General features: G+C 52.3%; 1 protein-coding gene across 1 annotated transcript in view; it reads left to right on the top strand.

Moving 5' to 3' along the window:
- Positions 1-20045, top strand: part of SLX9 (SLX9 ribosome biogenesis factor) — a 28449-nt gene extending 8404 nt beyond the window's left edge. The window contains exons 3-6 of the mRNA XM_084754309.1: positions 5158-5226; positions 11010-11160; positions 16128-16196; positions 18288-20045. Of these exons, the coding sequence (XP_084610435.1) occupies positions 5158-5226; positions 11010-11160; positions 16128-16196; positions 18288-18411 (413 nt within the window). The 3' untranslated portion in view covers positions 18412-20045. The remainder of the gene's footprint in view (positions 1-5157; positions 5227-11009; positions 11161-16127; positions 16197-18287) is intronic.
- Positions 20046-24149: the final 4104 nt, after the last annotated feature.

Below are 24149 nucleotides of genomic sequence, written 5' to 3'. Positions count from 1 at the left end.
AGGTTGTCCCCAGCTGCTTCAAAACCCTCCGAGGGGTGGGAACCCTGTGCCTACCGCCAGTGTTGTGATGGGGTGCAGGACTCTGAAGGCTGTTTGCCTCTCTAGGGGCATCTACCCTCTCCTTGGTGGGCTGTGTTTTGGACACTTGCTTGCCTGGGAGGACATTCCTGCCTGGGGAGGACGGGCAGGAGCACATGTTGTCTGAGCATGTGGGTGCTGTTTCTAAACCTACTTCTGTGGACCAAGTGGCTGGGCTATTTTGGGTTCCCAGCATATTTCTGCTGTTTGTGGAGCTTTACTGCCAGTGTCCTGCTGAGTCTTTTTGCCCCTCACTCACGTCATCCATCAGCAGCTAGGCTAGAGGGCAACTGTAGGTTTTGAGATAAAGTTTTGGCAGGTGGACAAGAAGTGGAAAGGCTTGTGTGTGCTGTGTGTAGATGTTACCGTGCTGTTAGAAGCTCCTGTCCTATGGTCAGGCTCTGCCTGTGATCTGGCTGCCTCCCTTCAGATACCCTTGCCCTGTGTGTTTCCCAAACTCCACACGGAGACACCATATTTTTAGGGCCTTGGCAACCCCAGTGACTCTGTAGGGTTTTCCTGGCCCATTGCTACCCAGGGGCCTTCTTGAGCCTCTGCCTCTGCTCACAGTCAGGAAGCAGCGAATGGCAAATACTTAACGTTCAACTCACTTTCTCCTCTTCTGCAGTCTAGGACTCCAGGCCATGGAACACACGTACAGCCTGGACTTAGGGTAGCTCTCCCCACCTTTCCTGGCCCTTCCTCCTTTTTAAATTTTAATTTTATGTGTTCTTATTGGTCTGTATTACAATGTGTGTGTGTATATGTGCACAAGTGCAAGCACATGAGCCACCTCATATGTTTGGAGTCATGACAACTGAGGGAGTTTACTATTGCTGTCTGCTGTAGGGCCTGGGGTTTGAACTCCGGTCTTCAGGCTTGCACAGCAAGCACTTCTACTGCCTGAGCTCTCCAGCCTACTTCCTTTTTAAAATTGTTCTTTTTTTTTTTTCCCTGAAACATAGTCTTACTGTAGTCCACATTGACCTTGAACTCACGACAGTCTTCTTGCCTCAGCCTCCCTGGTGCTGCTTATCTCAGCTGTTTTGTCACAGTACTAAAAAGCTGACCAGTACGGAGTACTAGCACTTGTCCCTCTCCCTGGGGCCTGTGGGTACTGAGCAGCCCAGGGTAGCCTGGTGACGACGTCTTCATCTTTTGTGCTGGGAAACACTGGTCCTGGGCTGAGGCTGCTGCTGCTCTTTTCCTTCTGGTCTCTCCAGTCCCTCCCCTGGTCAGTGGTGATCAGTTTAGGTCTCAACTGTGTTGCAGGTTTTATTTTAAACATTGCGCATCCTCGAGAGTAAGCTGTAGATGAGGGTCACTGGCTGTGCAGTGCGGCGTCGCCTGCTCTGGACCCAGTCATCCTGGCACCCGTTCCAAGCCCCAGTTCTCTGGGGGTAAAGAAGCTGGGGCTGAGACATCCTGCCCCAGGATGGCTGTTGTTCCTGTCACTCTTTAGCTATGTTGCTGGGCCCTCTCTCCTTCCTTCATAGGGCGAGGGCTGCGGCTGATGCTGTGACAACTGGTAGTACGGGGCGCCTGGAAGCAGCCACACCCTGTCCTCATCATGGATGCTGCCCGGGTCTGTCTGGTTGCTGCCTGTTTCTGGGCCGGTCTTTGTGCCTCCAGGGCGTAAGCGTCAGCCTGTGCAGAGAGCGCAGTGAAGCGAGGGGAGACGTCAGCGCCAAGTGCAGCAGGACCCTAGGGCTGTGTCAGGCCTTCAGCTTCTGCATGACCTCAGCATTCCAAAGCCTGTGCCTCCGCAGGAACAGCCTGTTCGGTTCTGCTGCTCTGGAGCCACGGAGGGCTAAGAAGGTCACATTCTAGCCAGCATTCTCAGTAGCCTGCTCCAACATCCCTCGGTCTGTGTGCGGCTAGGCGTGTTACTGTTTGGGCCAGTTTCCACTGACCTTAGTGTTATTTTTACTTTGGAGTAATTGCAGAATTACAGAAAGTTGAAAGAATCATCTAGAGAGAATTACTTCCTGCCCCCTGGGGTGTCTTACCACTGGGCACTTCTGTGTGAGGCTTTTGCCCCCTTCCTTACCCACACTTGGTACTGTCTTGACTGGGCCAGCTCCATTCCCCCCCCCCCCCCCAACAGAGTTTCTCTGCATAGCCTTGGCTGTCCTGGACTTGCTCTGTAGATCAGGCTGGCCTGGAACTCACTGTGGTCCACCTGCCTCTGCTAGGATTAAAGGTGTGTGCCACCATGCCTGGCTCCATTTTTTTTTTTTAAACAAGCTTCCCTGCACCTCAGATAACCCCCAAGTCCCACCCCAGCCTGATCTCCCACATTTAGGCCTTGTTGTCTCCTCACTTGGGGTTTGACATTATGCCTAGTCATGTGACTCCTGCCTAGGTATGGTGCTAGGGCACACTGGAGTGCAGTAGTACAGTGGATGCTCCAGCTGTCAGACCGGCGGGGGGAGCAGTATAACCCCCACCCCTACCCCCACCTCCACCCCCAGCCCAGAGCAAGGTGTGCAGTCCCAGCTCTTTCTTTAGTGGAAAGTGAGTAGTTAGGGGCGGGGAGCAGGAGGGCAGGTCAGCTCCAGGCCAGAAGCATGGCCATAAGACTCCAGCCCTTTGGTCCTAACTGTGGGAAGGAACTGAGGCACCAGCTGCCGAGTGAGGCTTTGTGCCCGCCCCCTCAGCGAAGGCTGAAGTAGCTAAGCAGGGCCTCCAGCTTCTCCTGACAGGACTTGCTGCTTCCCTGTTTATCCTTAAATGCACAGGTTCTCTCCCGTGCAATCCAGGGACGTCTCCATGCATAAGATGGCAGGAGACTGTTTTCTACACGTGTTCTTGGGAGCTAAAGCCACGTCAGGCCTTGGAAATAAGGCAGCTAAGGCCAAGGGCGTGGGCCATCCTTGTGTTCTAACGGGGCAGACAGTGGCCTAACCCGCCTGTTGCGCAGTCCTGCTGTTTCCATCCAGTGAGGTTTGTAGACTTAGGCATCCCACCAAGAGGCCGTGCCACCGGGTGCCTGAGGATGTGGGGGCTTGGAGGCCCAGTGGCCAGTGAGGGGCTCCTTTTTCTGCCTCAGTATACCTCAGCTCCACGTTTAGTCCTACTTCTTCACTGCGGGCAGGGGGGACCGCTCTGGCTGGGCAGTGACCCTAACTAGCTGCAGCAGTCCTTAGAGGAGAGGAAGCCCAGCTGGCATTGGCCAGCCCCCTCAGAGCCGGCCCACCAGTGTCCTTAGTGCTTTCTGCGCACACAGCCCCACAGGCAGTTGACTTCCAGTTAATCGGTAGGGTCTAACTGGTGTTAACACAGCATGCAACTGTTAGCCTTAGTTTTCTCCTTTGAAAAAGGGGGCCTTGTCATCTGGTTCCTGGTGGAGACACATCTTAAAGGTCCCCAGGTAACTGACCACTTGGCCACAGAGAGGTCCTCTGCCTACAGCGGTAACTAGTAGAGATGGGGTCTTCCCTAGGCCTCTCCCTGGCTGCTTGTTCTTCATCGATTCTGAGAAGGTGGACTTGTCTGGCAGTACTACGGACCCAGTGGCGTAAAATTGTCTCCGTGGTTTTGGAGAAGTGTGAGTGCCAGTTGTGACGGGGTGGGGGGGCGGGGCTTGGTCTTCCTGGTCCCCCTTGGCTGGCAGATGGTGTCTTCCCTCTGTGTGGCCTTCCCACCATCGAGTGTACTGCTTCATGGTCCTCATCTAAGGACAAGTAAGATTAGGGCCACCTTGATGGCCTCATTTGCAAAGGGGACTTCATTTTATTTAAACCACCTTTGTATGTGGACCCTGTGCCCTTACAATTCTTTTGCTTGTTTTCATTTGTATTAGTATTTTGCCTGCACATATGTAAGTGCACCAAGGGTGCGACGTGTCTGTGGAGGTCAGGAGAAGGTGCAGGATGCCTAAAGCTGCAGTTACAAATAATTGTGAACTACCATGTCATTGCTGGGAACTGAACCTGGGATCTCTGCAAGAGCAGCAAGTGCCCTTAACCACTGAGCCATCTTCTCATTCCCAAGACCCGTGTCTTTGTTCATTTCCTGTTGCCCCAAAAATAACCTGGCAAAAGCAACACACGGGAGAAAGGGTTTGTTTGACCCACAATTTCAGGTTACAGTCCCATCAATTCAGGGACGTAACGGCCGCAGGAGCTCAGAGCAGCTGGTCACATTCTACCACAGTCAAGAGCAGAGAGTGGTGACGTAATGCGAGCACGCTGGTGCTGAGCTTGCCCTCTGCTTTTCACTCAGTCCCGAGCTCAGCCACGTCATGGTGGCGCCCGTATTCAGGTGGCTCTTCCCCCCTCTACCCACTTAAGAAACAGTGTGTCATTGAGACACTCCCATTGTGTCAGCTTGACAGCCAGAGCTAACCATCCCACCTGTCTCCTGAGGCAGTCAGTGGACTGCCTTTCCTTTCAGAAAAAAAAAAGTGTTTTGAGACAAGGTCTTACTTTGTAGTTAAAACTCACTGTGTAGCCCAAGCTGGCCCCAAACTTAAGGCAGTTGGGCAGCTCTCCTCCCTCAGCCTCTTAGTGCTAGGACTATAATGGGCAAGAGTCTGTGCCTGGCCGCCTGCCATTTCATCATAAAGAACCAGGAGCTAGCACCACAGCACATAGATTTGGGCGGTACAGTAGGGATGTGCCAACACACCATAGTGGGTTATTTGAGGCCAGGAGCACAGGGAAGAGAGGACAAAAGCAGGCAGGCGACGCTACCACCAGTAAAGATAGGATGGAGAGCCAGAAGCGAGAGGCTGTGGGTTTGTCTTCTACAGGACAGGAGGAGTCACAGGCACCTGCACTTCATGCTTTGTGTCCTAATGCTGGCAAGCAGGGCAGAGGTGTATCATGCCCAGGGCCTTGCTGGTGGTGCCGAGGCTTCCTCACATTTCCCAAATATACGTGGGGCCCGGCTGAGCTCGGGGAGTCTTACAGTGTTGTAGCAACATAGCAGCCCACCGCTGCATGGAGCCTTGAGGCTGACGGATTAGGATCGATCGCCTTGTCAGTGACCTTTGCCTCCGCAGGGATGGAGAGAGCCTGGGCTGAACAGACACCGTCCTACCTCACTACTCACTCATGTGCTCTCTCTCCTCAGGTGCAGAGCCAAAGGCCATTTTGCCTAAGAAGGAAAAGCTGAGGCTTCGCCGTGAGCGATGGTTACAGAGTAAGTTCATACCTGCATTCTGGGAGTTAGCCACACCTGCCTCGTTCTCACTCAGACACCTGTGCCCCATGGTGGGCTCCAGGAGGAGCTCTCTAGAAAAAACTGGCAGTAGCAGTGTCTGGCTTCACTTGGGTCACATAGAGGGAGTCAGCACCAGGTCAGGATGAGGTGATCTGTCCCCAAAGTGGGTATACACCCGTGTGGGAGCCTCTTGAACGTCTTACGTCTTTCTTCCTTCTCTGGAAACCATCTTGAAAGCTGTTGTTCTCTGTCCCTTTGGGTAAAAGTGCTCTAGTTGGGGTTCCATGATGAGAGCTTTAATATAGAGCTAACATGTACATGTGTTGGGGCTTACACACATGTGTGTACGTAGGGGAGGCCTGTCTGCAGTTCTTTCAGGCCTGGCTGAGGCTGGTTATTGTTTCATGCTAGAGTCCATGTGGCCCAGGCTAGCTTACCTGTGGGCCGCCAGGCCTGACCGTGAGCTCCTGATGTTGGTGCCTCTGCCTGGCAGCTGTGAGATTGTCGTCAGAAGGCAGCGAGGCTAGCATGTCTGAGGTGACTTTGGTCTTGCTCTCCAGTCAGGCAGATGGAGCGGCTCTCCCCTCATACCCTTCCTGTAGTAGGTCGTTATCTTCCATAGCCCTGATTATGTGTGACTTTCCCTAAGCATTTTCTTGTGTTTATTTGAAAATGACAAAGATTGCTTTGTAGTTTTTTTCTTAGCTGTTATCTTTTTAGTGTGATTCTGCCAACTTTGGGAGTTAATTTGGAACATTTACATTCTTTTATGTTTAAATGTGGTTTATTTTATTTTATTCTTTGAAAATAAGGTAATTTTTCTTGAAAACTTTAAGTAAAAGAGTGTTTTTTCAGGAAGCAGTGTTTGTAAGACATTGATCAGTTTCCTCAATGATTACTAGTTGTATATTTTGTTACTTTTTGGATTTTTTTTTTTTTTAAGAAATAGGCTGTCCTCTTATTTCTCACAATTCCTGGGGCTGTGCGGTGTGCCCTCTGTGGGACAGGAGATGCTGAGGCCTTGGCATGGACCTCCCCCATCTGTGGGGTGCTTCTTTGATGTGGAAGTTTTTATTCCTGGTGGTGGTTGATTGATTTGAGTCAATTTTTATTGCTCATGGTTTCTTCTAAAATAGTCTAATTCCATCAGATCTCAGACTCTGTCAGCAAAAGGCTGTGTTGCTTCTTCCCTCCCTCTGCCCCCCGCCTCCACCTTCTTCTGGTACTGGGGATTGAACCTAGAGCCTTTCACGTGCTAGACTAGTGCTCTACCACTGAGCTACATGTCCAGCCTTGCTTTCTCATTGACAGTCCTTTTTATGTATATGAGTGCTTGGCCCACATGGCCTGCGGAGGTAAAAAGAAGGCCTCGTATCTCCTGGAACTGGAGTTATAGCCAGTTATGAGCCACCATGTAGGTGCTGGGAACTGAACCTGGGTCCTTGGGAAGAGCTGTTAACCGCTGAGTGTGTGGTCATTTTTATCCATGTCCTGCCATTGCTGATTAGATTTGTTAGGACACTTCATCTACTGGGTCCAGGAACCCTGCATACTGGTCACTAGTCCTGCTCAGTCCTCAGCTTCTGCCTGACTCCCTGGCCTGGCTTCCTTTTCGATTTGGTTGAGATTAGTAGTGTGACTGTTTCTATGCTGGCGTCTGAGTACAGAGTTAGCCCTGTCTTCTTTCGTTGTTGTTTCTGTTTTTTGAGACATGGTTTTTCTATGTAGCCCTGGCTGTCCTAGAACTCGCTCTGTAGATCAGGTATCCGCCGGACTCTGCCTCCTGAGTGCTGGGATTAAAGGCATGTGCTACCACCACCTGGCCATAAGACTTTATCCCAGCCATTCATTGATTCATCCCCATCGACCCATCAGCACCTTCTTAGTGCATTGTTAAAGCAAGTTGCAGGCATTCGCATGCTTGTCTACAAATAGGTTGGCTAGGGCTTAGCTTGTCTTGATCTCCTCTTTCTGTTCTCAATGAAGAGCGTGTTTACCTGACGTCAGCATTAACTTCTGACAGCTGTGTGTGCCACTTGACTGCCTGGTATGAGGTGCCATGTCCATCGGGTCTGTGGTTGGGTCTGCCGTGTCTGGGAGTGCACTCACACAGCAGGGCTCTGCCTTCCTGCCCTGCCCTGCAGGCAGCAGTGGCCAGTGCCGTGGCTGACAGGCACCACGCCATAACTGGTCCTCACTGCTGCCCGTCTCCTGCTGACGGATGTCTGCTCTTCCATCTCAGCTGTGTGGGTAAGGCTGTCTTAGTGTTTGTTCTGGTCCTTCTGTGGACATGGTTTTAGTCTCTTATGTCAGTACTTAGGAATGGAATCTTGGGTCATAGGGCAGGTGTGTGTTTAGCTTCATGTGCAGTGCCAGACAGTCTTCTGAAGCAGTCCTTCGTGTGCTCCCCTCCAGCAGCACGGGACTTGTGGTTTCCCCACAGCCATGCTGACCCGTGGTGTTGTGTCTTCAGTCATGCATCCAGTGACATGGGCTGACGTCTCCTGGTCCTTGTTTCATGAAAGACCACTGGCGTGTGTGTGCATCTCATTTGTATTTCATCTTTATTGAGGTTCATTTTTCTTGAGGTGCTCTGTACTGCCCTTGGGGAATTTCTGTGTGTGCTGGGGACCCGCTGGCCCTGGGCCCTGCTCAGCTGTGTGTGCACTGTATTCCTTGCCGACTGTCTTGCCTGTTCATTTTCTTAACCTTTTTCCCCCTTTGCCTACAGGAGTTTAATTAAAAAAAAAAAATCTGACCTATATTTCTTTTTCCATGTGGTTACAGTGCGTGTTGTTGCCTCTTGTGAGTCCAAGGCCAGCCTGGTCTACGTAACAAGTTCTAGGACGGCCAGGGCTATATAGTAGACTCGGTCTCAAACAAACAAACAAACAAAGGACACCTAATCCCAAGTCCTGGAGATGTTTTTCTATTTTTCTTCTAAAATTGTCAGAGCCTGGCTTGTCCTTAGGCTGTGGTCCATCCTGAACTGGCACCTGCCTGTCTGCCGTGAGGTGGTGGGTGGTCCTGCTACAGTCTGCTGCAGATGGTTCTCTTTGGATTATCCTCCATTCCGTGCTTGTGCTGTGGTCCATAGTTATGGCAGCTTCGGCGGTGGTGGAGCCAGCACACGAGGCCTCCTCCTCTGCACCTCTGTCTTAGGTTGTTCTGGCTGTTCTTGGTTCTCAGCATTTCCATTTGTTTTATTTACTATTTGTCATTTTCCTTAAAGACAGCGGAAGCTGAGAGGGATTCTGGTTGGAGCTGCATTGTGGATTGACTTCAGGAGGGTTTGCCACCAACATTGAATCAAGTCTAGGAACACCATAGGCTTCACCACTAGTCTGTGTTTCCTTAGTTACCATCATCAGTGTTGTAGGTGTTCCCCCCCCCGCCCCCCCTTGCGTGCATGTATTTCTCTGTGTTTTGGGCAAATTTAGTGTAAATGAGTGCTCTATTAGCCTGTAGGCCAGGAGATGGCATCAGATCCCAGTATAGATGGTTGTGAGGCACCATGTGGTTGTTGGGAATTGAACCCAGGTCCTCTGGGAGAGCAGACAGTGCTCTTAACTGCTGAGCCATCTCTCCAGCCCACAAGTGAGTTTTTAAAAATAGCAACCTATGTCTTGTGACCATGCATAGGTCATGTCTTAGGTCTGGTAGCCGTCTATACTGGATTCTCCAGGACCTTTGGCAGTGTGTCTCTTCTGTGGCTGTGGACCCGGCTGATCACTTGCTCCACAGCACCTAGTGCTGTCATGACGCTCGATGTGCCCGTCTGGTCTGAGGCAGCTCAGTAGCTGTGATTTCCTTTCCTGGATCCCAGTGCACTGCGCGGCTTGGCTGTGTTCTGGCTTTCGGTGGTTTTCTACTTACTGAGAGAGAGTGTCCAACTCAAGTAATCAATTCATCCTTGGGTGCAGGGAGTGAGGGGCGGCCCCAAGTACAGTCGCTGCTCTGTCTTTGTCTGGTACTTTTCTGGGCTTCACCCTTTTTTATTTTGAGGGTAGACCTGCATTCTTGCTCTGTCTATTTAAGTAATGTTTTGTTCACATTGAGAGTTTTTTTATGTTTTGAGACAAGGTCTTGAGTATCCTGGACTGTCCTTGGTGACCTTGAAGGTTCTTACCCTACTGTCTCTAATTGAGGGTGTTGTTTTTGTTTTGTTTAAGAGTAGGATTTCAATTAGTTTCTGGAGTTAGTTAAACTCCTGTTGCAGTGTGGCTTAGGAATGAGGCCGGACACCTCTGTGTTGACCCTCAGCACTCCCCTGCTTTCCCCTGCTGTCCCCTGCTGTCCCCTGCCTCCCTGGTAGCAGTGAGCTGACGATGGGAGTGCCAGGCTGCAGTTGGCCTTGTCTTGTGAGTTCAGTAGAAACGAGGTATTTACTGTCTTGGATCTGTTGATGGTTTCATTGTAACTTTTACCATGAGCAGATAGTGAGTTTTACCACGTCTCTTTTGGCATGTCTAGTGACCAGGTTTCTCTCCCTTTCAGGCAGCTTGCTATGGGTCATGGTGGCTCACAAGAACTTCCAGACGCTAAGCCGTACTTGCAGACCTGGACCCCCCTGTTTGCACATCTCTGGCTTAGATTTGCTTGTGTGTTTGGGCTGTATCTCTTCCTTAGCCTTGCTCTCCTTTCTCTGGGTCTGCCAGTATGCGTGTGTGCCTGCGTGCATGCATGCATGAGTGCAGGCAGGCAGGCGTGAGGGAATGGCTCCAGGAAGTTCAGTGTTCCGTCCCCCCCCCCCCCCCCAGCTTTGGCTCAGGGAAGAGCTGCTGGTTTTGATGAGGTGCTAAGTGAATTGTTTGCTCTGTTCCACCTAGACTGAAAAAAACCTATGAGATTGTCACTTTATAAATCCACCAAGTCTCTTAGGCTGCACTGGGCAGAGGGTCGTCTTTGCCTCAGGGTGAAGTGATAGACTCTGACATATTGGGGTGGTCAGGGTGGCCTGTCTGACCTGCCCTGTGAGGTACCTTCCCAGTTGTAGGGGGTGGCAGAGTTGGCTGTGTCTTGCTGAGGGGGAAGCTGCTGGTTGCCTCACCCGCCTCAGCTAGGATCAGATCAAAGAGTCTGAATAAAGGCCCTTGTGTTGCTGTGTCTCCCAGAGAGAGTGGGGCTTTATCCCAGAACTGCATACATCCCACAGCCACATGCAGGCAAATAGCAAGTTTAAGTGCTTGTTACATTCGCAACTTGGAATTCAATCCATCTTTCGAAGAAGATCAGATCCCAAGGCTATGCCCCGCATTGAGCTTGCTCTCTCATGAGCACTGTGCGTACAACCTGGCCACCCACCTGCTGCCTGTTGTTCCTTGTGGCTGTCAGGTCATCCCTAGGAGACCACTCTCTTAGATTGCCCAGGATAAAGGACACTGTGGCTTCTCAGTAAGTGACCCATGGAAATGGAACCCAGGCCCTGCCTACACTGTCCCCGAGTCTGTGCCCAGGCCCTGCACTGCTCCCCTTACAGAGGAGGCAGTCCTATGTTCTGCAGCTCCAAGCCGACATAGTCAGCCCTGTAATTAAAGTGTGCCTCTGTGATTAAGGAGAAAAAAATAACTCAGAGCTGGCCCGCCCCCCAAGTCTTTAGGGGCGCAGAGCAGGTGACAGCAGGGGGAAACAAAGAACACTAATGCTCTCTGAGAGCAAACAGGCCCCAGGGTGCACATAACTTAGTGGGTGCCTGGGCATTGGTGGCTTCTGAGGGGGCTGGGAAGTGGGGTTTAATTGGCATATACTCCTGTCTCTCTCAGAAATTGAAGCCATAAAGCTGGCAGAGCAGAAGCTCAGGGAGGAACGAAGGCGCAGGGCCATGGTGGTGGTAGGCGACCTGCATCCCCTGAGGGATGCTCTACCTGAGCTGCAGGAACTGGAGGCCAGCCACAGACAGCAGCAGACCACATGGTGAGTGTCTGGCACCGGCCACCTCGTAAGAGCTGTGGTTGGCAGCCCTGGATTGCCACAGCCCTGAATTCAGAGGGCAGGAGAGGGACTGATAGCCATCTACGAAGGCTCCCATCTCTGCCAGGTGAGTGAGTCACCGCTCAAGCCACACATGGCTCAGAGAGCCCCGCCTTGACTCGAGCCCTTGGATGTTGTGACTCTTGTGAAAGAGGCACCTGGCTTAGGCCCGGCGGGAGCCTGACTAGCCCACCAATGTGAGCTCTCTTGTGCCTTCTTTCCTCTGGCCTCAGTTTCTATCCTAGGCACGTGGTCAGCGCAGCCTCATGGCCTTTGCCGTGCGTCCACCTGGCCTTCCTGCTCCCCTTGCAGACAGCTCTGATGTCCCTCTTTCAGTGAACCTTCACCTGACACCTGCCTGTGCGCCCCCCTCCCCCACCCCTGCCGAGGGCGAGGCTCTATTCTTGGACACTCTGTGTGGAGCCCTCAGTAAGTGGGCATGGAACCCACATAGCCCTGTCTTTACCCATCCTCCTTGTCCAGTGAGAGGGTGAGGGATGGACACAGGGCAGCACGGGGCTCTCAGAACTGCAGAGCTGTGCTTTCAGCCAGATGGCGGGGCTTCAGGGCTCGCTGTTCTCTGTAGCTGTTGCCTTTCAGTGTTTGTCACTGTTTGTGGGGGGTTTGTTTTGTTTTTTTGGAGGATGGTGGTGGTGAGGGTTGAGGCAAGACCTCACTATCCTGGCCGGCCTGTAATTCACTGAGTAACACTAACCTTGAGCTTAATGTCACCCCCCTGCCTCCACTTGAAGTGTTGGGATTACAGGTGTGAGCCAACCACACAGGGCGTGTTACTTCTTATTTCCTTTAAAAAATAGTCTTTCTCCTACTGAATTTCATCTGAGGATAAAACGAAGATCGTGTGCACTTGTCTGTGAGCCCTCACCTTTGTCATAGGACAGGTGGCTGACATGCTATAGAACCGGATGGCCAAGGGCTGGGTTCCCGAGATGGAACACCCATTCTGCTCAGGCCAGACTCAGCCTGACACGGGGTCAAAACTCAGCAGCCAAACAGAGCCAGCGATGCAGATTCCATTCTTGGTTCTTAAGCAAAAAATGTGACCCTGGTCAAGGGTCCCTTCCCTCTTTATAGTTTCTCATCTGAAAAATGTGCTTGGGGCTCCCAGAAGTGGGAGAGCTACATAAACAGCCTGCTCTACCAGCCCCGAGAGGAATGTGTTGGGCCATGCGCCTCCCCAGGATTGCTTCAGTTGTGATAGGGGAAGGTTCCCATCCTGCCCTGGCCCTGAGCGCTTGCTCCTCCCTCACTCTGCGGCAGCCAGTTGACTGTGCTGTGTCTCACAACAGCTTTAGAAGCTAAGTGTGGTGACGTGCCCATAATCCCAGCACGTGAGTGGTTGAGGCAGGAAGACCAGCTGAGGCCAGCCTGCTATGCATCATGAGACCCTCTCTCAAAATAAGTAGTTTAGATTTGCAGAAAAATGGCAAAGATAGTTCCCTGTTAACATCTAAGTGTCGTGAGTTTGTCTCAATGAACCAGGCTTGAACCATATGCAGTAATAGATTTAAAGCATCTGTCTGCCACCGTGCACTTTACCTGGCCTGCGTTTGGAGCGCCAGCACCCATGTAAAAACCTGCATGTGGCATCTAACCCCAGCGCCGTGTAGGTGGACACAGCAAAATTTCTGGAGCTCATTGGCCAGCTATCCTAGCCAAATCGATGAGCCCCAAGTAAAATAAGGTAGTGTTATTGAGGAAGACAACCGAGGTTGACCTCTAGCCTTCATAGGCACATACACACATGCACATACCTATATGAACACACACACACCACAAATGAAATCATAACTGACAGGAGGAAACTTGATGTGTGCACTTTCCATTTCCTCAGGTTCCTCTTGGTTGTGAGCTTCTCAGACTGAGGCAGGCATTGATTTATTTTTATATTTATTTTATTTGTTTATTATTTATTTATTTATTTATTTATTTATTTATTGTGGGGCAGGAGGTGGTTTTTAGAGCAGAGTTTCCCTGTGAAGTCCTGGCTATCCTGGCACTTGCTCTGTAGACCAGGTTGGCCTCAAACTCAGAGATCCACCTGCCTCTGCCTCCCAAGTGCTGGGATAAAAGGCCTGTGCCACCACGCCCAGCGAGTCACTATTATTGTGAGGGATTTTTGCCATCCCTTGATTGAAGTCTGTCCCATGTTTCCCTGAGGGTAGAAAAGACCTAGGTTGCCAGGAAGAAGTCACACTTTGTCCCCTTCCACACTGCCTTTTGGAAAGGAAGTGGCCATGCCTGGCCCAGGGTGGGGAGCTATGATCCCTCTTTCCAGGGGCAGGGTTTGCAGAGTCTTGGCTTTTATCTCTTCCCCTGTTCCTTACCCATCACTGATGGAGGTTCTCGTAGATTCATGAGTGTCTCCTTTGTGTGTAAGGGCTGTCATCCAACGCTGCTTCACTTATTGCTGCAGTTGGTCCAGCGGCAGCCACTGGCATTTCTTTCTGTAGCTCCCAGGTGGCAGTGATCTGCCTGTGTGCTCAGTGGTGTCTGAGTGCTTCCTCACTTTCTGACATCAGCAGGTGCTTAGAGCTCACCTTGGGCATCTTCTGCCTGGTCCTAGAACAGACTGTTTCTCCAAGGAGCCTGACTCCTTGCCTTGAAGAATGAGGCCAGGCAGCAGGCTCTGAGGCTGGAGTGCTGGTCACGCCAGAGTCTTCTACTACAGCAGATGCTCCAGTCCAAGTGCTGACCAGATGCCCACATGAGTAAAAATAGAAACAAATCTTTTAAATTAATTATTTATTTATTTTGGTTTTTTGAGGCAGGGTTTCTCTGTATAGCCTTGACTGTCCTGGACTTGCTTTGTAGACCATGCTGTCCTCGAACTCACAAATCTTTTTTAAAAATTAATAAATCCTGGCTCTCTATTATTAGGGATGTAGAGTATCTTTAGGATTTTCTGGAGTTAATCAGTATTTTAATTCTATAATTATAAATGTTAAGAATGATGTTTCACATAGTAAACAAAGGGCAAAAAATTTGTTTCAGAAATTGCTGGAAATTATTTCTAACTCCAAGCAAAATTTCATTTACTTATTTGTTTATCTGCTTACTTATTTTTATGAAACTCAAGCCAGCAACCCAAACAAACAGCCATTTTAAAATGGAGGGTTCTAAAAATACCGTGCAAAGATACCCTGATTTGATAGTGGCGTGAAGAACGATAAGAACACATCACACGCGTTTGTTTCCACATTTACACCTCCATGCTTCCCTGAGAGCCAGGAACTTTACAAAGGAAGAACACTGCCGCCCCTCCCATGTGACAGTCTGCGTGAGGCGCCAAGCAGTGCTGCCTGGCACCGCACGCTCCCTTGTACCTTCAGGACCAAGGCTGCAGTAAAGGTGCATAATGCAATGAAGGCAAGTCCTGCCCAGAACATCCTGCGTTCATTCTGCATTTGGATCTGAGTTTATTTTTGGCTGTTGTGTGTTTGGAAGTCTATTGTTGTTAAAGTTTTCAGTTATGAAACACCATATGGGGTTGTGCTCTAGGAAGTCAACTGTCTGCCCGTGCAAGAACTCCACAGGGGGTTAGGCTGTGCTCTTGCTTGCTTCCCGTGTCTCTCTGTGCCCATGCACAGAGTCCCGTAAGACCCGGGCCGCTGCCACCCGAGCAGCTCTGGACTGCATTCAGGGGACTTTCCCCATCATGTAGCCTCTGGGACCGAGAGCACTAAGTCTGGTCACCTGAGGCAGTGGTCCTCTGCGAGCTGTCCTGGGGGCACTGGCCACCACTGCTCAGATGCTGCTTCTCATACTGCGGTGGGTTCTGGGGCCTCTGGAAAGGCTGAGCAAACAAGCATGAAGTTATCATCTTAACAGACTGGGGCAGGGAAAGGGTTGCGTGCAGCCCGACAGTCCTTCCCCAGGGGACCAGAGGCCCGGGTGTGAGAAAGCACAGAGAAGACACAAAGTGTGGTTCATTCATATTTGAAGAGGAACATGAATAGATCAAGCCTCCTGCTCGGGAGTCTAAATTAGGTGCTGGCCCAGGGCATGGTGCTTTCTGCCCTTCCTCTGGCTGCCTGCCTTTCTGGGCCTCACTCTTTTAGCCTGGCATCTCTGACATCATCTTGTCAGGTGGTGGGCTCTGGGTTTCTCTGTGCCCAGCTCCATTGCTGGGGTGTGGGGCTGCTTCTCCCTTCCCCATATTGAGTCAGGTTCCCGGGGATGGTGGAGGGATACTCCTGCCATCACTGGAGCCATCAGGATCGGCATTGACCTTAGGAGATGTGCTGCCTCGCACTGAGCCCAGGCACTCAGGCTAACCCCCCAGTCAGATCCAGTGTGGTGGCTTGGAGGGCCCTGAGAATCTTCTCCCGGTATCCTGGTTTGGTAGTCAGCAGGCAGGACCCTCTTGCCCTAGAAGGTCCCTCGGTGCACTTTGGCATCAGAAGGCCAGATATGGTGTCTGTGCCCGGCTCCTGAGGCCACATTGAAGTGGCCGCTGCCATAGACCTCTAGTAGCATAGCCCTCTTTCTCACCAAAAGTGAGAGGACAATGCCTGATGCCTGTGTGTGTCGAGAAGCGCTGTCTATGTGGGTTTAGAGTTGGGTTCTGCTCTGCAGTGGAGTGAAGGGTCCAGGGCAAGTTGCTGCTTAGATGGCTTGTTCTCCACTCAGGCTGGACAGGTGGCAGACTCAGGGTACAAATGTGATGTGTTTTCCTGGGGTGACAGTCTGTTCTGTATCCCACAGGAACCTTAGGGAGGGAGACAAGAGCCTGGATAGTGTGGATTTCAGCTCCAGATATGGGAGCCAGGTGACCCAGGCTCCATGGCTGGTGTGCAGCCTGGCACTCATGACACCAGGGGCGCCACAGAGACACAGTATCTGCTGAAATGCGGTGTCAGACTAACTTGGACCCTCTGTGTCCACAGCAGGGTGACCAGCAAGCCCAGGCCAGTGGAGCTTAGCCGGATGAGCACGGCCCAGAGACAGCAGCTCCTGTGAGTACAGCCCTGCCCCACCCCCTTCCCAGCTCTGGCTCCCACCCTGTTCTCTGACCGGGTTTGGCTTTTGACTCCAGGTGGGAGACATTTTGGGAACTAAGAACTTGGCTGCCCTGTAGTTAGGCCTTGAACGCCTCTCTGAAGTGCCTGCAGGGAGAGGTGATGGCATCTAGTGTGGGAGCTTAGCCATCCCTGAGCCTCTGGGATGGCGGCTGGGACATGTGTTTACCTTGGGTCATACACATGGCCCCACCCTGTGTCCCATGAGCAGTATTGTCCTGCTGGCTGACTGACACTGTGCTCAGATGTGAACATGGGCATGAGATCCCTGGCTCTGCTTTTCAGCCTCTGTGCACTTGGCTCTAGTGGTTTGCCGGCTGGGGTGGGGGTGGGGGTGGGGGGACCCGAAGCAGCCCAGATCTCACACCAACACATGACGTTTTTCGTTTGTCTATATGGAACTGCTGTTATTTATTAGTGTTGTGGTGCGCAAGTGCACGCTCGCGTGTGTGTGTGTGTGTGTGTGTGTGTGTGTGTGTGTGTGTGTGTGTGTGTGTGTGTGTGTAGCCCCGACTGGCCTGGAACTCGCTCTGTAGACCAGGCTGGCCTTAAACTCACAGAGACCCACCTGCCTCTGTCTTCTGTGTGTTGGAATCATAGGTGTGCACCACCACTGCCCGCTCTTGCTTTTGTTTTTTAGGATAAGTTCTTACTAAGTTACCCAGCCTGGTTTTGAACTCTCTCTGACCAAGGCGGGCCTTGAAGTTGCTGTTCTCGTGCATCAGCCTTCCGAGCAGCTAACATCTCATCCCTGTCCTACAGACTGGCTCCCAGTTCTCAGGCTCGGAACACCATTGTGCGCTCTCAAGGCCTCCTCGTCTCTCGCACACTTCTTAGTCCGTCTTCATGTGACCCCTTTCAGGCTCATTGTGTGTGTCTTAATTGTTTCTCCTCTTGTGTGAACACACTTCCTTCTCACTAGCTTTGTCTGACGGCAGCTAGTATACACAGTTGCTGCTGGGCCGGCCTCCACCTGGCCTGTCTGTTCTCTGGCAGTTACCCGAGCCCCTGCTGTAGCTTAGCCTGCACCAGGGCAGCCCTCTGCACTGTGGCTGGGACAGCAGTAGCTCCACCTGCCGGGATGTGGCCTGCCCCCACAGCTTCTGTCGCTGCACCTCCCTCCAGTCTCTCTCCTGTTGCTGTGAAAAGTCACTGTGACCAAGGCAGCTCTTACAAAAGGAAGCACTTGATTAGGGCTGCTGCCTTATAGTTTGAGAGGGTCAGTCCATTAGCATCAAGGCGGGAAGCAGACAGGCCCGGTGCCTGGGCAGGCAGTAGCTGAGAGCTCTACATCTTGATTCACAGGCAGCGGGTAGAGGAAAAGAGAGAATGGGCCTTGTGGGGTTTTGAAGCCTCAACGTCCACTGCCAGTGACCGCCTTCTCCAGCAAGGCCACATCCCTGATCTTTCCCAAGTAGTCCCACTGACTGGGGACCAACAATTCAAACATATGTGCCGATGGGCCATTTGCCTTCTCTGTTGACTGACATTGCATGTGGAAGCAACACAGGCCCGGGTCTCCAGGCTCCACTGAAGGTAGCCACATTGGGCTAGAGAGAGGGTTGAGAGGACCTGACAGTCGAGGCTCTTGCGTATCTGGGAGGTCAGGGTTACTAAGGAACCCAGGCCCCCTGAGCTGCCTGTGTCCGTAGCTGTGTTGCTGCCCCATTGCTTAAAGCTCTCTAGTACACATCTATTTTGGGCTTATTTGGGAGGAAGGCACCTCTTATATAAGGCTGTCTTCAGGGCCCCTGGCTGCCTCTGCTCCCTGTTTGTCAGCTTCTGGCCTGGCAGCAGCCCCCAGCTAAGTGCCCTTAGACAGATTGGTAGGGCGGCCCCACCCGTGGACGTTGCATGCTCAGCAGCCTGTGTGCCCTTGCCTCCTGCCGGAAGTCTTGACGCCCTGTCACGGTAGCTTGTGGCTACCTGGGCCTCTGCTGTCGGCTCCAGTGTTGGGGGTCTGGGCCTGTTGTGTGGGTCCTGGGTCCTTGTTCTTCCCACGCTGACCTCTGCTTTCCATTCTTTCAGGGAGGAAGAAAGGACCCGGTTTCAGGAGCTCCTGGCCAGCCCGTCCTACAGAGCCAGTCCCCTGCTGACCATCGGGCAGCAGCTGGCGCACCAGATGCAGCTGGAAGGTGGCAAACAGCTCTGACCAGGACAGTGTGTGCTGTGAGAGCCGAGGGACTTAACAAGTGGTGGGAGGCGACACAGCTCTTGAACCCTGTCCTGTACCTGCGTGGCCACCTAGGGGAGGGGAAGGAAGAGCTGCTGGGGAGGACAAATAAAGTGATGCAAGGGCTGTGGCTCCCATGGCCTGGAGCCCGTCTGTGGCTTCACTTCCCACATAGAGCCAGCCGCTCCTGCGTTTCCAAGGCTGGCTGACCTTGGGACAGCTGTCCTAGTTGCGTGCTGAAGAAGCCCAGGGCCCCCAGCTGGGGGTCAGGCAGAGTTGGGGTGGTTGCTCATGTGGGGATTTGAGGGGGCTTCACTAGTGTGAACTACTAGAGGCCTGTCAAGAAGCTTTCTACTCCTCAGCCCTCGGCCACCCTTCCCAGCTCTGTTTGGGACCCTGGTCACAGCAGGGCACCCCAGCTGCCTACCTTGCTTCTCACATCATTTGTCTTTGGCCAGGCCACACCTTTTTGTGGCTTTGACCTCTGAGCCCAAGCTTCTCACTGCCTTTTACTACTAAGACCTGAAAGCAGAACAGACCCAGCCCAGTCGTCTCTTGCCTGGGTGGCAAAATAGACCTGTGTTAGGCATGAGTGAGCTCTCGGGATATGAAGGTGAAGGCAGCACGCAAAGGTCCCACAACTCACACTGACCCGTTTTCCACGTTACATCTGGGAGGTGCTGATGGGGCCACTAACCCTCCCATGGTGGTCTGTACCCTTTTACAAGGGGACACACATGCTCACAGCTCCCCAGCCCCCATGAGTGCCCCATGGGTTTGGCAACAGTAGAGCCTTGGCCCTTTGCCTGGGCAGAGCAGGTGAGTCTTCCAGGCCTGACGAGGGACCTTAGGACGTTTGGTGAATGGAAGTGATAAGAGAAAAATCAGTCTAAGTTGGGTGTGGCAAAGGCGGGTAGATGCCTTTTAGTTCAATGTCAGCTTGGTCTACAGATCAGTTCTAGGACAGCCAGGGCTACACAGAGAAACCTCGTTTCAAAAAACCAAATTAATTAATTAAAACAGGCTCAAGTTCCCTTCACTAGAGGCCATTTCAGCCATCTGCTGAGGACACTGGAGCTTCCTTTCTTGGGGGAAATAGGTTCTCATGAAGAAAAGGCGAGTGTGCCTAAATGTGCCTGTGGTGCAAGTGTTATCCAGCGTGGCCGGCACGCCTACAGGGTTTCCTCTTCCTCGTGTTCCTGCGTATTGAGACTTCCGTGATGTGGCTTCAGGCGACTCTAGTCTGGCCATGGCTAGCACCTTCTCACGATGCTCCTGCTAGGGAACCTTGGGCCACCCTCCAGGGTCCACAAGGCCAGCTTCATGTTGAGGTCAGTCACAGAGGTCACACACAGCAGATGACACAAGTGGACATCACTGGGACGGCCTCATAACTGCTGCATGAAGATGTGTACAGGAGCAGAGCAGCGCCCAGCTGGCCAGAGGCTAGTCGCCGTGGCCATGCAGGGCTCTGTGGGCCGCTTCACCTCAGATGAAGCATGTGGACGGACACGAGACAGAGCCCAAGAAAGCGGTTCTCTGCGTGGATGATGGGAGTTCTCTGGGTTTGTGTACTTTCTGATGTTTCTAGAATAAACACGAATCACATGGCAGTGAGTTTCTGTGAAAATGCACAGTTCCCTGGTTTCCACACAGATTTAAAGGTTAAATAGCAAATGAAATGAGCGGGGGACACAGCAGGACCCTGGTTCCTCCATCCCTGAGGTAGAGCTGGCTTCTCTGGCCACCCTCTACTCAGGAGACAGCAGGTGGCAGCCCTGGGTACCTCCCTGAGGGTGAGTGTCTGCTGCATAGGGATGGGCAGCTGTGGGAATGCCACTGTAGCCGAGCTCCAGATCCTGTGTTGAAGCTGGTAACTGTTGGGAGGAAGAGGGCCCAGTGAGGTTAGGTCTTTGGGAATGTCCCCTTATATGGGACATTGGGTTCCTCTTTGACTTTTCAGTCACATGAGCTGAGTATTACCTCATTGGTGTGAGGTCACCACCATGGGGCCAAGCCATCAGGAGCAGGCCTTTCCTCCTAAGTGCATTCCCAGGTACTGCATGCCCAGCAAGGAAGAGCGTCAATGGCCACAGAGTAAGGGACTTGGCAGCTAAGCATTGTCCTCCTTGAGCCCAGACCCTGACCATGGAGTTTCTTCTGTCCTAAGCAGGACTGGGCCTGCCCGCCCCACCCTGTCCTTACTCAAGTGTGTGGTAGTTGGGAGGGAGGCCAAGATGAGTCCTGGTGATTGGGACACTGAGGGACCTCATCTCAGCAGACACAAGCCATGTTGCAGGATGGCCTGGACTTGGTTCCCGGTCATGAGTCCTCAACCCCTTTTCCATGTCTGCTCTGGTGTTCCTAGCTGCCGGCCTGCTGAAGCAGGCCCTCCTGAGCCTGGACAAGCCATCCAGCTCACCCTGCCCTTGTCTAGCCTTTGATTCAGACGAAAGTAAATCAGAATGCACAGAGCGCCCCTAAACTGCTGAGCACCCCCCTGCTTTACTCCAACAGGCGTGGACATTTGGATGCTTAGGGGTCTCGTGGGATTTTACTGCTCTGAACCACTGAGTGGCCAAGCAGTGGGGTGGTGGGAACCTTTATCCAGCTGGATGGCATAATGAAACAGCCTGGAGGCCAAATGCTCACAGCCCTGCCCCACGCTGCTCCTCTCTGCTCTGATCCCAGGATTTGGGGATCGGGAGGGGAGAGGAAAAAGTGTGCATGCTGGCATGCATGTGCTGAGAACAGACACTTAAATTTAGGGCGCTCTGCTCTGAGCATATTTTGTTGTTGAGACAGGGTCTTACTGTGTAGCCCAGGTTGGCCTCAAACTTGTGGCAAACCTCCTGCCTCAGGCTACCAACTGTTGGGATCACATGTGTGTCCCACCTGACTCCATGCACTCAACTAGATCTACAGTGACTCCATTTATAAATTTGCCCACACTCTTGACTCTTCCGGGGGCATGACGGTTCTCAGAAAGGGAACTTGGTCTTGGCATCTTGGCACCTGGGGTTTTTAGCAGTTTTCTCTCTGAGATGGGCAGGCTGTGGACCCTCACTGGATTGGGAGGAGAGGTCTTGGAGGAGGGACACAGTGTGCAGCTGCATCTGGCACATACACCGATGCAGTGTGCCCTTTGCTCTGTACCAGCACTTTGTTTTGCTGTGGCCTGGAAGCCATGGACAGTGGAGTAGAGAGCTCTACCTGGGCCCTGCCATTGGCTGAATGATGGAATAAATGGGCGGAGGGCACTTCACCTTTCAGACTGTCCACAGCCTCCCTCTGCTCATGAGCCCCCACCCCACCCCTTTCTCCTAATGCCTGGGCCACGGACACCCTAGACCGGGCTTTGGAAGGGACTGGGGATTTTCCAGCAAGAGGACTGAGTGCACATGAGCTGGGAAGGAGAGGAGCAGGCTCTGGGCAGCATGTTACAACTGGCATTCCTCAGCTTGCCCACCATGGTGTACTCAAGAGCAGCTACTCCACCCACCACAGGCCGGAACTATAAACTATTGCTGCCCTCAGCAGACAACCTTACCCAAAAGGGCCCTTAGGCGAAGCACTGCAGCCCAGGACATTGGGTTACGTTAGGGGAAGAAGGAGCCTCCGAGAGGCTTGGCTGGAATGGAGGATGCTGGGATGTGTGAGACACAGGCATGTACATGGCTCCCAGGCTGTGCAGCAGTCCAGGCCGACACCTCACAGGCTTCTGTGCTGCTGAGAAGCCAAGTGTTGAATAAACACCAGGCTCGTTTCTTCTGGAATGTTCCTCATGCACTGATAACATCATCATGAGACACTGGGAGGTGCTGGCTGCTGCCCAGGCCTTGTCTACATGTGGCTCCTGAACATGGCCTGGCAGCTGTGGGCAGGGAGGGCCCCAGCCTCTGGTTGTCAGCCACCCCCCATGGCCTGTTTCCAGGGAGCACTATCAGCGCGTGCTTCCAGGATGCTGGGGAGCCAGTTGGCTGCCGTGATAGCAGGCAAGCCTCCACATTCTCTTTGAAGTCACACTCTCTGGCCTGAGACCTGGCCCAGAGACCAGCTCCTTTATTATTCTTTTTTAAACATTTTTTTTTATGTGGATGGGTGGTTTTCCTACATGTAGATCTGTGCATCCCGAGCATGCTGGTGCCCGTGGCTTTCAGGGCCCCAGGAACTAGAGTTGTTGATGGTTGTGAGCCATCGTGCAGGTGCTGGGAATTGAACCCAGGTCCTCTTCTCCACTGAGCCAACTCTCCAGCTCCCACACCTGCCTTATTTTAAGGAGAGCCTCAGTTCAAATGTTTTTCTTCCAAGTCTGTTAAGGTAAGTGTGGGCTAAAACAGTTACAGGACCATCGTGGCATGGATTCAGTCTGCCTCAAAATTAACAACGGCACAAGATTGAAAGAGTTAACCATTTCTAGTAAACTTTTTTATTTTATTAATATTCTTTTGTTTTTTCAAGACAGGGTTTCTCTGTGTAGCCTTGGCTGTCCTGGACTCACTTTGTAGACCAGATTGCCCTGGCCTCTGCCTCCTGAGTGCTGGGATTAAAGGTGTGTGCCACCACGCCCAGCTGCATAGACTATATTTTTAATCAACAAATATATTTATGAGTCCCAGTGTTTCTTCCTAGTCCCACAGACCCAGAGCCATGCAATGTTTGTCACACGTCTGGAGTACAAGTGGCTCCCATGTCCATGTAGTCCCTACCATCTGGAAGAGAAGGCCACTGTGGGGGTAACTGAGGTCTGTGGGGAGAGCCTCCCTCCCGATTCATCCAGGATGAGCCCTGAGCTCCTTTCCTCTCTGCCAGGTGCTGCCCTCACCTTCAGCTTTCCAATCCCTTTCTTGACCTGATACCCAAGGTTCAGGTGTGTGAGAGGTGCACGTGGCAAAGCCCATGATGCCACAGGGGCAGCACTGGCCCTCAGGCAAACAGGGTAACCCATCCTCCTAACAGTTCAACCAACTGCAGGGGTAGGGATCAGACAGCTGCACACGCAAGTGCAATCATAGCACATACTGGGTACACTTGTACAGGCTCACACTGTACACAGGGTACACACAGGCACAGATAGGCAAGCATTCAGACTGCCAGAACTCTGTGCCAGTGTCTGAGGCAGCCCTAGTGACCTGGTTCTAGTCAAGTGGGGAGGATGTTAATAATCATTTTCCTCTTCGAAGACAGTGATGGATGAGTGTGCACTGGAAATTGGTAAATGAACCAGGAGCGCCAGGCCCCTGCTCTTCTCTTCGGATTCTGCAGACAGGCTTCTTCCTGAAGTTGGTGTGGACCCCATGCCCAGTTGGCAATAGCTGAGGACCAGATGTGTAACAAATATCTAGGCTCCCACAAGGCCCTGCAAGTTCTCCCTGCATTGTTTTGTTGAAGCAGTACTCCCCGGCCTTGGGGCCTTGGGTTGAGTAATTGGGTTCACTTGCCACATATGTCTCGTCTAGAAGTTGCATGCTGGGACCTTGAGGCCTCTTGTCCTTCCCCCTGAAGTGGCTACAAGCAGTGTGGTAGCAGGGTAATTTGAAGGGGACCCTTCTCAGAACGAAACCTCGAGAGAGGTTCCTGGGCCAATCTTCTGGCCGGCAGAGTCCCTCCCACACCCGAGGGCCCTCGCTACTCCTCTTGGCTTATGGTTGTCATCATAGCTTCTGCCCTGTGCGTTCTCAGGAACACAGGCACAGGTCAGGCCTGTAGGAAGGAGC

The sequence above is a fragment of the Acomys minous genome, assembly GCF_964271855.1.
Source record: "Acomys minous genome assembly, chromosome: 13".
Lineage (NCBI taxonomy): Eukaryota > Metazoa > Chordata > Mammalia > Rodentia > Muridae > Acomys > Acomys minous.
Note: the sequence above shows the minus strand (reverse complement) of the source record. Positions and strands in the feature narration are given on the sequence as shown.